This window comes from Patagioenas fasciata, chromosome 2 (genome assembly GCF_037038585.1).
Source record: "Patagioenas fasciata isolate bPatFas1 chromosome 2, bPatFas1.hap1, whole genome shotgun sequence".
NCBI lineage: Eukaryota > Metazoa > Chordata > Aves > Columbiformes > Columbidae > Patagioenas > Patagioenas fasciata.
Window position 1 is genome coordinate 48,830,087 of NC_092521.1, and position 17,547 is coordinate 48,847,633.

Consider the following 17,547-nt stretch of genomic DNA (forward strand, 5'->3'; position numbering starts at 1 on the left):
CAGGAATCTGAAAAGGTCATGAAGTAGTTGGATATAAGGAAAAAGCATTCCAAAGCAGTTGCATAGTGGGCTGTAGAACAAAATTGAAACAAACTATTCTTGTTGTTAGATATAGGATGAATGCCAACTAGGCATTGAAAATATACACGATGTTCAACTGGAAACCATCCAAATCATGATATCAATATTGTGTTGATGTCAAAATGAAACGTGATGTCTGGCACATTTCCATTATCCCAAATATTTCATCCTTAAAGAAAAAAGGTGACAAACTTTCACTTTCCTTTTTCCTAAATGTAGTGGTTTAACCTGAGCTAGCAATACAACCATGATAGCCACTCACTCACCCCCTTCCCTACTCCCCAAATAGGAGAGAGAATCAAAAGGGAAGGGAGAAACTTGAATTGAAATAAACACAGTTTAATAAAATAACAAAATACTAATACACTACTAGTAAATATATATAAATATAGAAATAGAATTGTAAATAAAAGTTATTCAATGCAATTTCTCACACACTCTGTCCTCACTGAGTAATTAGTCCCAGGAAACAGCACCTGGTTCCAACAACTGAACCGGGAGAGAGAAAAAAAGAGGAAAAAGGCAGAAAAGCCCAAAGGCCTCTGCAAAATGGCAAAAGGCCAAACTAATGAAAGTCCCGAACGGAACTCCCCAGGCTCTGACAAAAAGAGCGAAGACAAGAGAGAGACCAGAAGATCCCAACTCCCCTTTAATATGAAGCATGACACTAATGGGATAGAATGCTCTTATTGATCAGTCTTTTTGTCAGTCAAGCTCCATCCATGCCCCTCTTCCTGGCTGCCTCACACCTGTGGGCAGAGCACTTAGAATGTCCTTGGTTCTCAGACCAGAGCAAATAAATACTCATCCTGGAGTGTTATCTTCTTCTTCTCAAACTAAGTCAAAATAATGACCATGCTAGCTATGAAAAAGAAAGGTTTCTAACTGCATGAAGAAAATAAACTCATTTTGAGTCAAACCAGCACACCATATAAATAAAGTACAACCTTCTAGAAGAAAACTGGCAAACAAGCCTGCCCACTAACTGTGTTAGTGGGCATTCTGGCAATTCTGTTTCATTTGAAAATATTTATCAATGCTGATGAAGCAGAGGGCAGGTAAAACTTTAAATTTTTAATTAACTTATATTCTAATATCTCCTTGCCTAAGTACACAATGTTAGTCAATGCAGAATTTCATCCAAGAATGAATCTGAATTGCACCTCCCCCTTTTTACACAGAAGAGAATTAATGAATGAAGGCCCTCAGTCCTATTAAGACTAATGTTTCTTTGTCAGTTCATTTTTTTTTTTCCTTTGGGGTTTCTCCTCATTATGACTTTGTTAGATGGAAACTGAACGGTGTATGTTAATCAACACCAGGCATTTGGCTACTTGAGCTTTCGTAAATGTTTGGTTTCCCAGGGTCCTTTGAACCTCGCAGGGAACAGTTCTGCACCCTTATTAGAGACTGACAATTAAAGGTCTGTTTTTGTATCAAAAGTAATCACAAAAAATTAGCTAGGGAAACCTTGGAATGCTCTGAGAGTTCTGGTGTTTTGAGATGGCCAACTTTCCTTCATTTGCTTCAATCAATATCAACTCAGGTTTCTTTTTGTGTTTTCTGCTGCCAGGGCAACTTACGAGTTGGCATTGTGACAAGTGAGAAGGATTATACAATACTGTAAAGATGTGATTAATATGTTTTAGGCCACTGTAATCATATTCAGTTGCATAATTGTCACAAAGGTGCAAAAGTAAGCTAAACTAGGTTTCAAAGGCAGTGCTATAAATAAGCAGTTTCAGTTTTCTGAATTCCTTGTAAGAAAGAAGAGGAAAATGGTATGCACATCTGCAGGAGCTGGGTAGCCTATAGATCTCAGAGATTCTGTGGATAATTTATATGAAATGTATGGTTCTGTTCTAAATATTTTAGTCTTTGTGTGCCAAGTTACAGACTTTCACAGAAGTTTATCTGTTAGTGTAACACCTTCTCATTTATAAGTCTGAAAAACAATTCTGTGTATTTTTTCCTCACACTCTGGTGCCATGAGAAATTGCTGCACAAGTGCTTTGGTTTCCTTACACTTCTAAGAATCTGCTCCGATATTTTAGGAAACCGGTAATGATCCGGTCTCATATGTGTTTATTTAGGCCTATAAAAATAAAGTAAAATCCAAAGCTGTTAGTTTTTCTGTCATGAAATGGAAAAACAAAATTAAACTGATATTAGAATATCAAATTCCCTTTTCAAAACTGATTTCCCAGTAGTGCCATTCCCATTTGTAGTTACACGAGTATGGTTGTTTCAGAGCAAGGCTGAGGGTCCCGTTTGACCCCAGGAGTTCTCCCCACTTTGTTCAGTCTGCTTGGAAACCCTCAGACACTTGGGAACAGGGAGACAGATCCAGAATCTCTGTTTGTCCCCTGTCTTGCTGCCATGCCACAAATATCTGAAGACTTAAGGAAACAAACTTTTTATTCCAAAGCCTCCATTTTATTGATGTTGATGGTGATTGCTTGAAGTATAAATTAGGATTTGATTTTTAGGAGGAAAAAAAAAATCCTTTATTGCTAGGACTTGTAGCTGTCACGTCACATAAATTGGCAGATCTGTGTATTTAAGGGATTTCATACCCTAATTAAATGCAGTAGTAGTCTTTTGCCTTTTGAAATGAAACCTTTTTTTTTGTTTTTGCTACATACTTAGGGAACAAACATGCTGTCAAAATCCTTAGTGTATCCAACTATTTGAACATAAGAAACAGCATCAAGCTGTTATTTGTTCTGCTGCAGTGTACCCATATTTCCAATCTCAGTCTTTTGTACCTGGTGATCTTAATTATATTTGAGCTGAAAGTAGTTTAACATTAAAAAGAATTACAGCAGTTTAATCTGTAAACCTGCACAAATATCACATTCCTACGCATGGGGGTAAGCAGGGCATAGTGTGCATAATTACATGTTGTTCTCTGTGTAGGTTGTGCACGTAAAGCTGAGGGGTTGGTGTTGCAGTTCCTCATGACAGCATCAATAATGGCACACTCTTATGTCCTGCAGTGGTCAGTTATATTATACACTGTGTGATTCTGTGAAAACATATTTATTCCTCTCAGTAAGGTAATTCTTCTTATAATAAGAACAAGTAAGCAAAAAATTTTTAAAACCCAACTTGCCTTGGAAACAGGGATTAGTATACTTATTAGCATAGGAAAATACAGAGAATTCTGTTCAAGAAAGTTTGCTGAATTTTTTTTTTTTTATAAAGCCATATAGCTTGAGGTCATCCCAAGAAGGCCATTTATCTCAACCATCCAAGACCATATAAAGGTATTGATTTACTCTTTTTGCATCTAGAGAGACAAAAGAATATCATTAAAAATTAATTGGGGGAGGCCTGTTTCTCCAGTCCTGATGCAAAACCATCATTGGAATCCAGTTGCACCAGTTTAGCCTCAAAGCAGCAGCAGAGCAGAGCCTCAGAAAAGAAGAATTGTAGTTTGTACTGGTAAATACATCTCTTGACTCGAAGTATCAGAAGTGCAGTTTTATATGATTAAAGTCTTCTAATTTGCTTGTGTTTTCAAGGCTGGTAAGATGGCACCATTGAGCCCATTTAGGAACAGTTTGTCAGGCAACAGATAGAAAAAGGAAGTTTCAGGAAAAATATAGGAGAAGAGCAAGCCATTCAACTGCAGTCTGAGTCACAGAAGATATGTCTCTTGGACTATAACAGCTACCTGCTGGGCAGCTTCCATATACATTTCTGAATGGCAGATTAAATTTCCTAGTTAGTTTGGTGTTCACGCTTCATGTGTCCATTCATTCTGCATAAGCTGCTACCTCATTGCAGTGGCTATGGAAAAACTGTCATAAATTTTGAATTTAGCATGTGTAGGTCTACCAGCAATTAAACTTCTCGTAAGTCTCAAGAATTACCTGTATTTCATGAGACTAATATGGGTGTTGCCTGTGGGACTGGCTGACATGTTCTCACAGTCTTGTTTTTATCAGTGTCCTGTTGCCTTATGTTCTTTAAATTTGGAGTGGTCTCTCTAATCGTGCAACTTGAATCCCTCTAGTGAGCACTGCTGGTCACAGGTGATCACAAGGCACCTAAACAGAAACATCCTTCTTGAAATTAAGAAAGTCATAAATAAAATACAGTTTAGGAACTAATCACTGTAAGAGAACTTGAGGGATTTAAAAGGAAAAAAAAAAAAAATAAGGGCAGGACAAAAAGAAATCTGGTTACTTTAAATGACGATGCCTTCTACTGCTATGCTGTTAACCATCAGATGGAAATGGAACATCCTTTCAGTGCTGTAGGTGTTGTCATGGTGTAACATTCTAGTGCCTTTTAAAACAATTTCTTTCTTTCAGCTCAATTCTGGAGATACACTTGTATTTCATAATTGTTGTTTTTGAAATAACTTCCCTTTTTAACTTAATGATGATCTACTAGTAGAGGGGAAGAGGGAAATTCAAGTGACTATTCTATTCAGGCTAAGAAAGAAGGTGGTGGTTCATGTGTTCCTGTTTTTCACTACTTTTTGTAGCTTTTCTGCTTGAAACAAAAGTACAGTACATATTAGGATTTTGCAGGCTTCCCCATATAATGGTAGCAATACATTTTCACCCTAATTTGCAACATCTCTGTTATTACAGACCTTGGCCTTTTCTGAGCACAACTGCTGACTGTGCCAAATTCATGTAGTTATTCTGTGATGAGGACAAGGATCATCTAGCGAATAAATGGAGAACGCAGTATTCAATTTGCTGGTGACCTTGAATTTGATCTCTCATCTATCCTTAACAGCCTAGTCAATCTCTGTCCTGTTTAACCCATGTCATCATTACTGGTATATCATACAGGCACTTCTGCAACTGGCTGGTTTTTTTGGTACTACAGTATTTAAATCACTGAAAGCATGAACTAGGAGTGAATGAGGAAAGAACTACCATAAATTTTTCTTCACCTTTTCCTTAGCAGTGTCAGGAATGGCCTCAAAGGTCTTTCTGTTCATTTTTATATTTGTCTGAGGTAGAAACCACAACTTTGATTGATAATGCAATTTGCATCTTGAGACATCACTGGAAATACAATGGCATGAAAGGCTACTCTGGTGGAGCACACTTTCCCCCTGGGCTGACTTTAGAAACTCATTGATGTCACTTCCTTCCTCAGTCAGCAAGTGAATTTTCACTAATTCTCAAGACCAGCTGTCCATGCTGTCAACAGAAAGTTATTAAAATTCCTTTAAAGTGAATCAAAATAGCCTAAAAACAAATGTACTGGGAAACAGGAAACCATCAGTATTCAAAGTCCACAAACCTTTGAGCAAAACAGTGTTGATCTAACCAGAGATTTCAAACACTCTGCTTTCCTAGCAAGTTGTATATCATTAGAGAATGCTAAAAGCACATACTCCTTTAATCTTCTATTACCAACAATCTATTTGGTTAAAATATTTGTTACAAGAATAAATTCTATTTGTCCCAAAGATGAACTCAGTGAACAAGGTAATACATTTTGAGAAGTCTCCCCTAAATGATAGTTGGGGGTTTTTTAACCAAAAAAGCATTATTTTTATATTTAGCAAACAAAAACACAACACAAGCATGCAGGAAATAATTATCATAAGATACAATCTTATACTCTAGCCTACAGTGATTATCTTTGTTTGAATTATCTATAGTGCTTTCCTTGAGAAGATGAGTATTCTCAGAGACAAATAGGGAAAATAATTTTCATTTAGTTGACAGAGTCTTTATATTGTATTTTAACACTTAAAATATTTTCACTTCGTTTGAAAAATTCTATCTTGCGCCACACGTATCAGTATGAAAAAATTCTGTTGAAATGGAGTATCATTTCCAGTGTTGGAGGTGGCAGCCAGCCATGCTCAGAAGATTCCCCTGAAAGTTAGTAGTGATACTGACAGGTTGTAAACAGTGTCACTTAAAAAAAACCTCTGGGTGCATGTAGCCTGGCTGCATAGGCAAGTGTGAAATTCCTGACTTTCCCCGATATAGTGACTGGTCTCCAGTAGCAAAGGGAGGTTAATTGATACCAGCTGCCCTTTTGACAACTAGTGCATGGGAACAGTAAAAAAGGCAAAATTACTGTCCCTTTTGATCTAAAAGGGAATAATAGGTTTGAGGTGTCATTGCTGCTAGGGTCCCACAGTGTTCTGTCTAGGCTTTGATTCTTCAGCACACTGAAGGACACTGCAGAAGGCAGCCAGAATAGAGAAGCAAGACCATAATTCAACTTGCCATTTTGTGGATATTATCAGGATAGAATTTCTCCCTCGAGCCAACTGGTTCCTAACCTCAGTCATGACATAGGCATGTAATTTTATTTTAGGTTAGCAGCAGAAGCTGCTTTTCTACTCCAGTGGTCAAATGCTGAGCTGGATGCTACCAGTCTCTCAGGCATCTAAGTGCAGCAGTACATCCCATAACATTAAAGTGTTTCATAGTACTTACTTGAAATTTGTTGTCTTCACTCGAATGTTATAGTTCCTTGTGGGGTTCCAGGTTAGCAAGATTGGTTACCTGTCTCGGTCTGCTTTTTATGACACCTTGATTAAGAGGATCCTGCATTTTCTCTCACTTTAGGTGGATTTTCATTTCAATGTTTCATGTCGTTTTTATATGTTAAACTCTATTTCTTAATTATAAGATTTGTGGGTTTTTGCCAAATTAACTGGTTTATGTTCTGTATGTACATGATGATAATGATATTCATTAAAATATGTACAAACCAATTATTTTCTTTCTCTTTCAGAGACTGAAGAAAAATTGCAACAACAGGTAATTCATCACATATTTTGACACTTTCATAATTTCATTACTTAATTTTTCCTATGGAAGAATTTTAATAATTACAAAGAAGAGAACTTCACAGGACAAGCTAATATTAACTATATAGACACATTAAGGACCACTTATCAGACAACTGCCTGGTTCTGCAGATGTGTTGAATTCACAAGAGTAGCCATCATTTTGATTTAAATCTAAGATTTGCCATTTAAGCAATTTCATGTATCTATTTCTCAATGTGTTGATGGTGAGGACCAAGCCTAAAGGTAATTTGTTCACTGGTATCAAATTTCATAGCACAGAATTATGAGTTTTTCTAAAAAGATAGTAATATTTCTCCTGTTTGCTAGTATTCCTTTTATAAAACGGAAAACTACTGGTATATACATTGGAAATAAGTGCACAGTGTATATAAACAGCGTCTTTCAGTGTTATTTAGGTTTTCATTTGTGCCATGAGTTTACATTGCTTATAGAGGCGTTTTCTATCTTGTGTTTGTTATTGTAATTAGAAGCAACTATTTAGAAAATAACCTTTATATATTGCTATTTAGCATTTCAACATCAGGAAAAGGATATAGGTGCTATACTGAAATAGAAATTTCCCCTAAACAGAAAGAGAGGAGGAAACTCAGAGTTTGTTTTCATAAATTATCTGCTTTTCTAAATTGAAAGGACTTGACTTGTACAGAACTGTTGTGCTGCTCTCCATGCTTGTATTATTGTCCTCTTACCGAATTCTTTTAACCTGATGGTACATAAATGAGTAGTTGGATGATTTGTGAGATTTATTTTGAAAAGTCACTTAAAAAGCAGGTATGAATGTGTTTGTATTCCGTCAATTACCGTCCCTTAAGTAGTCCTCCTTCGAAGCTATAAATTGAGGCACTGGTGTCCTTACATCACTGTTATCTGTGAACTAGTCATCTAAATGGAGGACTAACCCACCAAGTGACTGACCACCTAAGGCAGCTGTGCACAATCTGGTTTGGGTCTGACAGCGTTTCCCCTGCCATGGCAGAGCACAGCGCGGATGTCACAGTGTCACTTTCCAGTGGCCTGAGCTAGCACCACTCCTGACCAAGTAAGCTCTTGTGAGTCTGAAAGCTTATGGGAAGCCTGTTCTTGAGACACTGAATAAGAAACACAATTTTTTTCCATCAGAGTTGTTACAACTGTCCCATCATCTTCAGTAATTATTGGGTGAACATATATAGCCCAAAATATGGCATTACATAAGCAAAGGAAAATCTTTACTTTTTCTAAAACAGTGTAGAAATGTTTTGAAACTTAATGGAAGTTCTGTGCTTTGACTGAGAGTTTATATCCTAAAACAAGCCTAGTTAATTTTTAAAAACTAAACTGTATTTGAAAATTAGCCTCGAATGTCTTGTAAAACCACTTTTGGGAATCCTTATTGGCCAGAAGGGGGGGCAGTTGTATTTTTGAAGCACCACTTGAGATTATGTTGACAGGGCTATGAATGGTTTATTTGAGACCTAATTCTGCACATTTTCTATGTGACAAAATCAGCTCTGTGGATGATATTGCCCTTTTCTGAGGAATAGCATATTGTGATAAAAAGGACATTTTTCACAGTTGCAAAAGATGGATTAGATGGTGTGTATCCAGTCTTGGTCTTCTCCCACATGCCGCTTTTTTGCCCTCCTTGGACTGCTCACCTGCTCTGTCTCTGTGCAGTGAAGTCAAGAACGTCTAGTTTTGCAGGAAAATTCCATTGTCTTGATATGTGGAGGGTGTATCTAAATAAAGCTCTAAAAAATTGATTTGGGGACAAGTTGCATACATTCACTTTTAAATGGATACTCATGGAGCTCGTGATGTTCCATTCTCATCCTAACTTCCTTTGGACTTAAAAGAAAATCAAGAAAGTTTCAAATTAGAAATCAATTTCATTTTCAAGTCTATATTTTGGGGCAGAATTGCAGAGGCACTGCATATTTGATTCGTAGTAATATTACTTCAATAAAAATATTTAAACTGGGGTTGATCCTAATGGAATATCTCCCTTAGAAGGATTCTGTTTATTTTTGATACTGAACTTGAAATTTTATATGCAGGATAAGATACTTATCTGGCTTAAGATTCTCTAGTCCCCTTTAAGTCAGTTCAACACCACCCAGTTAAAATGGCTGCCAGAAATTTAAGTGAGGGAGAAGTGACTCTAGAGAAGATGAATGATGTTACAACTTGACAGAGGCAGGAAATGTCTTGTTGAGAGGTGAGTGAAACAGATAGGGTATGGATAAATGATAAAGTTGCTGTCCTGGTGATCTCCTGCTAGGGAAACTCCTCACTCTCTGTGGAGATTTGGGACCTCTCACATCTTGAAGACCACAGTTGTTTCTGTGTGGTTCTTGGCTCTTTCTAAAGCCCAAGGAAAGTTTGGTGAAATATGACATAGATAAGACGCCAGGGTAGTATCTGCTTCCAAAAACCTCTGACTACAACTACCATTTCCAATGACTCTTGTTCCCTTTGATCATAAAGCATTTGCTGGTTTTCCTTCAGCACCTTTTTTTGTCATTTATGTATATAGATATGCCTGTTCCTTTAAGAGTAACAGTCATCTCTCAGTCTGAGCAGAGAGATCCAGAAATGGTTTGCACTCTGCTTTTCAATGCCTGTTTTTAACTAGCTTTGCAAACTCAGGGTAAATCTGGGCACCAATGTACAGCCTGATTAGCTGATTACTGCTAAGGGAAACACAAGGAAACAAGAACAAAATTTGTGCTTCTAACTGTGTAACAGTCTTGGCTAAAAAACACATTGCAGACCAGCAATCAAAACGTGTCTGAAGGCAATCCTTTATGTTTCTTCCTTACCACTCAGATCTGTCTGTGTTGTGGTATCAATGTATATTCCTACATGAGGTTTTGCCCAATGCCTCTCAGAAGCTCTGAAGGACTCAGTTTTGAAGCTGAAGTTGTTTTTTTCACAGTCAGACTTGACTGTATCCCTTCTGCAATGAAACTGTAGGTTGTGTCAGGAGGCTGGTGAGAGTGCTCCACAATATCTTTCCCACTGTTTTGTTCCTGAGAAGTCCTTTGCTCAAGGCAGACTCTCTTGCAGTGGCATATCCATCTCTTACTCTGCTAACATCTCTAGTAGGGAGTATTTCCCTTTCTGCACCTGGGGTTGGGGAAACAGTAGCACAGAAAGAACTGTAATGAAGCAATGTACTTGCTAAAGCTAGGCTTGGACCAGGAGTAACTGCAGCTCCAGTGTACTGTGTCATGGTTCAACCCCATCCTGTGACTAAGCACCACACAGCCACTTGCTCACTCCTCCGCAGTGGGCTGGGAAAGAGAATCAGAAGAGGAAAAGTGAGAAAACTCATGAGTTGAGATAAAGACAGTCTAATAGCTAAAGCAAAAGCTGTGCACACAAGCAGAGTCTAGGACCAACCTTGTGAAATATCTGTAAAATGTATATTAATGTCTACAAATGTCCAAGAAATGTCTATTTATTTAATTTAGTCCATGATTTTTAGCTCCATCCGTTATGGTGGCCACTCAGAACAGGAGAGGTGGTGTGTTGTGTGGTGTTATTCGACACCAAAGCCAGCTAAGGCCAGGTCACTGCTGCGCTTGCACTAGTTCCTGTAAGGCTTGTCCTCCATTAGTTCAGGTGATTCCTGCTATAGAAACTCTTTTAACAGGCAACTCAAATCATGGGTTGCAGTAATTTAAAGCTATTTCCATTACAGCCTCCATTCCTGGTCCCCGTGGGCCAGGTTATAGGGTTTAACATTGCAATGAACTCCTCCTCTTGCTCCTAAGCTGGCTAGCAGCAAGGGCTTCCTGCTATAGTAATTCCCACAACATGCAACTCAAATTGCGGGTTTAACTTTACTCCTGTTTTATCTACCTCCTCCCTGCCACCCTGAGCAATGCAGAGGGATGAAAAGTGGAGGTTATGGTCAGTTCATCATACATTGTCTCTACTGGTCTTTCCTTCTCAGGGGGAGGACTACTCGCACTCCTCCCCTGCTCCAGCAGCTCCTGTGGGGTCCATCCCACAGGAAACAGTCCTCCATGAACTTCTCCAACATGAGTCCTTCCCACAGGCTGCATTTTTTCCCAAACTGCTCCAGTGTGTGTCTCTTTCACGGGATGCAGTCTTTCGGACATCCACCTGCTCCAATGCAGTCTTGCCATGAGGTCACAGCCTCCTTCAAACACTCGCCTGCTCTGGCGTTGGGTCCTCCATGGACTGCAGGTGGATCTCTGCTCCACCATGGATCTCCATGGGCTGCAGGGTGACAGGTGGCCTCACCATGGCCTTCACCACAAGCTGCAGGGGAATCTCTGCTCTGGTGCCTGAAGCACCTCCTCCTCCTCCTTCTTCACCGACCTTGATGTCTGCAGAGTTGTTTTGACTCGAGTTCACATTGGAGTTCCAATCTGTCCAGTACAGCAGCACAGAAACAGCAACGATGGCCTGGCCATCTGCCAGCCCAGGTGCATGGCTGTTGCTCTTATCAAAATGTTCCCAGGCACAGCAGAGTGAGATGATAAGCAGTATAGCAAGCAGCAAAAGCAAAAAGCAGCCACTAACGAGCACAAGACTTCTAATTTACAGTCATGCAAGCAAGCCCCATGGCAAGTACAGAAATCTGCTGATTAACAGCTACAAATTTGATCTAGCATATTGCAATCAAATCTGTCATTATCTTGAACCTTTTGGGCCCCGTGTTAGGCATCAAAAATGAATGTTATGCTTTAACCTCAGCTGACAACTAAGCACAACACAGCCACTCACTCACTTTCCCCTGGTGGGATGAGGAAGAGAATCAGAAGAAAAAAGTGAGAAAACTTGCGGGTTGAAATAAAGGCAGTGTAACATGTAAAGCAAAAGCCACACAAGCAAGCAAAGCAAAAGAAGTGATTCATTCATCACTTCCCATGGGCAGGCAGGTGTTCAGCCACCTACAGGACAGCAGGGCTCCATCATGGGGAATGGTTACTTGGGAAGACAAATACCATAACTCAGAAAGTCCCCCCTTCCTTCTTCTTTGCCTAAAATATATAGTGAGCATGATGCCATATGGTATGGAATATCCTTTTGGTCAGTCTGGGTCAGCTGTCCTGGCTGTGCCCCCTCCCATCTTCTTGTACACCTGCAGCCTTCTCACTGAAAAGTCTTTGACTTGATATAAACATTGCTTGGCAACAACCAGAACATAAGTGTATTATCAACTTCCTTCTCACACTAAAACCAAAACACAGTACTACACCATCTACTAGGAAGAAAACTAACTCTGTCCCAGATGAAACCAGAATAACTGTCAGTATGCATACATCATCTACCAAAGTAAAGAGGTGAAATAAAAGTCAAATATCTATTAAATGTCAACGTAAGTTTGTTGTACACACTTGAAGGATGCTTCAGGTATTCACATGGTGTAAAAAACCTAGATCAATATGAGACTAAACTTCACAGTTTAGTCCAATCTCCTTTGTGTGCTACTGTAGTTTACTTCAGTACCCTCCTCTGTCCCCTTCACGCTCTCACAAGACCTAGCTAGGAAAATTTGGTCCATGTATCCTGGCTTCCCAGTACTGCTACTTTCAGGTTATCTAATAGGTGTGTCACTTGCTCCTGTTTTCCCAGTTTAGGTCATATTCCTCAGCGTTGCTTGCTTTGTTCCCCAAAAATTAGGAGTTTGAAAATCTGAACTATTATTTCACTTTAATGTGGTTCATGGAATCATACAATGACTGAGGTTGGAAGGCATCTCTGGCGATCACTTTGTCTAACCTGCCCTTACTCAAAGTGGGGTCAGCTAGAGCAGGTTGTGCAGGATCATGTCCAGCTGGATTCTGAGTACCTCCAAGAATGGGGACTCCATAACCTCTGGGCAACCTGTGCCAGTGCTCAGTACTTGTACAGTAGAAAAGTATTTTCTTATATTTAGATGGAATTCTTTGTGTTTCAGTTAGTACCAACTGCCTCTTGTCCTATCACTGGACACTGCTGAGAGGAGTCTGATTCTGTTTTCTTTACTCCTCCACACTTCCATCAGGTATTTATATATAAGATCCCCCTGAGCCTTTGCTTCTCTAGGCTGAGCATTACCAGCTCTCTTAGCCACTCCTTACATGTCAAATACTCCTATCCCTCAAATATCTTTATGGCCCTTAACTGGACTTACTTCAGTGTGCCCATACATGGAAGGCCAGAACTGGACACAGCACTCACCAGAGTCTCATCAGGGCTGAGCAAAGGTTTGCCTCTCCTAACCTGCTCTGCCTAATGCAGTCAAGGATGCTGTTGAACTTCTTTGCCATGAGGGTGTGTTATTGGGTCACAGTCAGCTTGTTCTCCAGGACCCTCAGGTTCTTTCCTACCAAGGTGCTTTCCAGCTGTCCAGCCCCCAGCCTGTACTGATGTCTGGGGCTGTTCTTGCCTCGGTGCAGGATTTTGCATTCCTCTTTGTCAGATTTCATGAAGTTCCAATTTATCCATTTCTCAAGTCTGTTGAGGTCCCCCTAAATGGCAGCACAACCCTCTGATGATGCCACTCCTCCAAGTTTTGTATTGTCTGCAAACTTGGTGAGGGTACACTGTCCCATCATCCAGGTCAGTAATGAAGATGTGAAACAGTTTTGGACCCATCGTTGACCTTGGGACAGTAGCAATTGGCCTCCAGCTGCATTTTGTGCCCAACCATTTGAGCCTAAGAAGTTTAGCCACTTTTCAGTACAACCTGCTGTATGTTCAGCCTGTGCTTCCTGGGAACGTTACGGGAGACAGTGCCAAAAGCCTTACTGAATTTGAGATAAACATCCAGTACTCTCCTTTCACCCACTGAGCCAGCCATCTCATCATACAGGACTATCAGACTGGTCAGGCATGATTTCCCCTTCATAAATCTATGCAGCACGAAGACCAGATGGAGACCAGTCACCAGTGGAGTACCCCAGGAGCGACTGTTGAATAAAATACTGTTTAACTTCATTATGTACCAGGATGATGGGACATATTGTACCCTCAGCAAGTTGTCAGAGGATACAAAACTGGGAGCAGTGGTTGAGACACCAGATAGGTGTACCACCATTCAGAGGGACCTCAACAAGGTGGAGAAATTGACAGCCAAGAACCTCATGAAGTTCAGCAAAGTGCAGTGCACCCGGGGAGGAATAATCCCCTGCTCCGTCATGCTCCCAGGAACTGAGGTGAAGCTGGCCAGCCTGTAGTTTCTCTGATTCTCCTACTAGCCCTCTTTGAAGCTAGGAGAAACATTTGCTTTCTTCCAGTCCTCAGGAGCCTTCTGCCATCACCACAACACTTCAGAGATAATCAAGAACATGCCCACAGTGACATTCTCCAGCTCACTCAGTATTCATGGGTGCAACCCATCAGGTCCTATAGACTTGTTTACGTCCAGTTTGTGTAAATAGTCTCTAACCTGATCCTCCAACATGGGAAAATCTTCCTTGCTCAACACTTTCCCATAACTCTCAGAGGCATGGGATTGCTGAAGTCCAGTCTTACTAGTAAGACCAAGGGAATGAAGGCTTAAAGTATCTCAGCCTTTTCCCTATCATCTATCACCAGGTCCCTACCCCATTTGACTGTGGGCCCATATTTGCCCTAGTCTTCCTTTTGATGTGAATGGACCTGTAGAAGCCTTTTTTGTTGCCTTTCACATCCCTACCAGCTGGGTTTTGGCTTTCCTAACCTTCACACTCAGACCATGTCTCTATGTTTCTCCGAGCCACCTGTCCCACCTTCCACCTCTGGTATGTTTATTTTATTTTTATGTTTATTGTTTTTTTCAGAAGCTCTTTTTCTACACGCACAGATTTCTTTTACCTTTGCGTGATTTTGTCCTCACGGGGATGAACCATTCCTGAGTTTGGAGGACCCAGATGTCCTGAACCACTCTCCTCTCCAGGGTCATACCTTATGGCTTTCCTCTAAGCAGGTCCCTGAACATCCTGCTCTCCTGAACCTCAGGGTTGTGATTCTGCTTCTTGCCTTTTTCCTTCTTTTCAGGATCCTTAACTCCACCATCTCATGGCAACCGCCGTCACCCTGACCTTCACATCTCCACCCAGTTCTTTCATGTTTGTAAGTGTGAGGTCCAGCAGCCAACCTCTCATTGTTGCCTCTTTTTGTTAGGCATTTATCATCAATGCACTCCCCAAACCTGGATTGCTTGTACCCTGCTGTGCTGTTCCTTCAGGAGATATTCCCCTGTGAAGACCAGAGTCTGAAAATGTGAGGCTTCTTCCAGTTGTCCACAAAAGACCTCATCTACTACTTCTTCCTGATCAGGGGATCTGTCACAGCCAGTCACCATGGTATTAGTCACTGTGGTCTGCCCCTAAGTCATGATGCACAAGCTCTCCACTGACTGTTATCTGTCCAAGGGCAGAGCTCCATGTGTCCCCCCTGCTCCCTCACTGAAAGGGTGACTCCCTGCCTTGCTGTCCCAGCCTGTTCTTCCTGAGGGGCCTGCATCCATCCATGGCAGCTCTCCAGCCCTGTGAGCTGCCCCATTGTGTGTCTCTGATCCCAGTGAGACTGCACACAGATCTTTAATTTCTCATGTTTGCTCTCTGTCCAGGGTGCAATAGTACAGGCACTGCAGAGAGGCACCCAGCCACACTGGTTTCCCAGAGAAAGTATGAGAGCTCCTCTTATCATGCTGTTCTGCAGGTACTCACTTCTTTACATGCATATGCACAAGGTGGGCACCTCTGAGCCCTGTCGGGTTGACTGTGAGATCTCTCCTATTCCCCCTGTATGTTCTGTTTACTAGTAAGCAGAAGTTCTATATTTTTAAATTTTTAATTCACTATGTGATACCTGACCACATAGGAAAATATGACAGGAAAAATTGTTCAGGTTTGTTCTACAGAAAACATTTTCTTTCTTCCAGGTGATCAGGGCTGCTCCTGATACCATCCCTTTCCCCCGTGATGTTCAGATAACACAACAGTCCTTCACTGATGAAATAATATATAGTACCAAGATGGTGAATCTCAGAAAAATACAGGAGGAAGTGTTATTCAAATCAGAGCAGCAGACACTTTTATTTGAGAACATTTTCAATATCCTTTTGTAGGAAGACATTTCTCAGGCTGTGTAGACATGAGTATATTTGCAGTGTGTGTAGATAAAAATATCTTCTATTTCATGAAGAATGATTCTTCTTGTGAAAAAACAAGGGTTAGAATACACAACACAACTGGATGTTCAAAAGAAATATTGAAAGAAATGGCGTGAGGTTTGAGCAATGAAAGACAGTGCAGGCTGGGAAGTTGGGTTTCAATCCTGACTCTCAGCTTTCTGAGTGTCCCTTCTCCGTGAAATGGTAAGGGTTTTTTACCAGTGTTAATCAGAAATTAGGAATCACAATATTCGCATGGGGTAGGCAATTATTATCTTTCCTTGTTTTGCAGACATGTAAAAATGAAGTGTGAAGGTCAAGGGACTTGCTCAAAGTTAAAAAACCAAACACTGTGGTTCTGGCTGGTGTGCCTGCCATTAACCACAGTGCCATTCTTTCTCATGATTCCTCTGCTTCAAGGAGGGATGGTGCTTGAACTTGTGTTTGTATGGTACACTGACCATCTGTGGCACTGCTTACAGATTAATGCATACCAAATAGACAGTTATTTTAAAACAAACAAACAAACCTCCACAACCAAAAAAAAAAAAAGCTACAGAGCTACAGAATAAAATTAGGTATTTTCTCTTACCTATAATAAACATGAGTTAGACCCCTTCAGTGAAAACAGTGTAGTACCTTTCAATCAGTGAGAGGAGGGAGTGTACAGTAGATAATCCCCTTTGTAAATTCGCAGCCTATTTTGTCCCATAGTAATTCATGAATGTAATGCATTCTCAAGTATTAATATTTTCTTTTCAAAATGGAACTCATGAATTTGTTTAAAAGTGTATGAATGTAGACAAACACAGATTTGAGATATTTGTTAACCTAGAGTGCATTATGAATTTCTGTTTATTTTTTATTTACCAATAAAGTCATCTAATTTGAATTAAATGCTAATTGTGATTGAGGGAAAAATGCTTTGAGACCTTTAGAGACCTGACTGTCTCTTTCAAAGCAATTTGGGTGAAATTGAATTCTTCATGCCTGAAAATGCATTAATATTCTTCATCTGTACCTAGTTTCATTTGAAATTTTTCTTACAATTTCTAAAAGAGCAAGATGTCTCGTTTATGCTGGAAGATGTGTGTTTATCTACAGACAAGATAGAAACGGATTTTGTTTACCAGCAAAAAAATCCCTGTGGATCTTACGACAGCCACTAGTGTGGGAAATACGGCTTCATATGCAGAAGCACAGCATTACATTAAGGCCTTTCTCCTCAAAGGGGATGGCGAGTTTTGTGGAGAAGGAGTACAGTTATTATCTTCATTTTTACATTTCACTGTTTATAAATGCCCTGGGTGCCCTAGGGAGACCTGTCATGCTGCCAGCCCATCTCCTTCTCAGTCCTCCTGCAGTTACATTTGAAGCCAAGGCCAATTTTAGTGAAATTTGACACAGTTAGAAGCGCTCAGGAATGTGAAGGGTGGTAGCTAGTAGGGCGAAAACTTTGTCCTCGCTGGGCAAAAGGCAATTGATGGTATTTTAGCTCTGTATCAATTTCAGGAGAGAGCAGAGGGCTGCCCAGTGAGCACAAATGCAGGTGGTG

General features: G+C 40.3%; 1 protein-coding gene across 5 annotated transcripts in view; it reads left to right on the plus strand.

Annotated features, from left to right (window-relative positions):
• The window catches only part of CHST9 (carbohydrate sulfotransferase 9), a 95,182-nt gene that overhangs the window by 67,188 nt on the left and 10,447 nt on the right, over positions 1–17,547 (plus strand). For all 5 annotated transcript variants that reach the window (XM_065831419.2, XM_065831420.1, XM_071804167.1 and 2 more), the window contains one exon: positions 6,814–6,839. In XM_065831419.2, the coding sequence (XP_065687491.1) occupies positions 6,814–6,839 (26 nt within the window). The remainder of the gene's footprint in view (positions 1–6,813; positions 6,840–17,547) is intronic.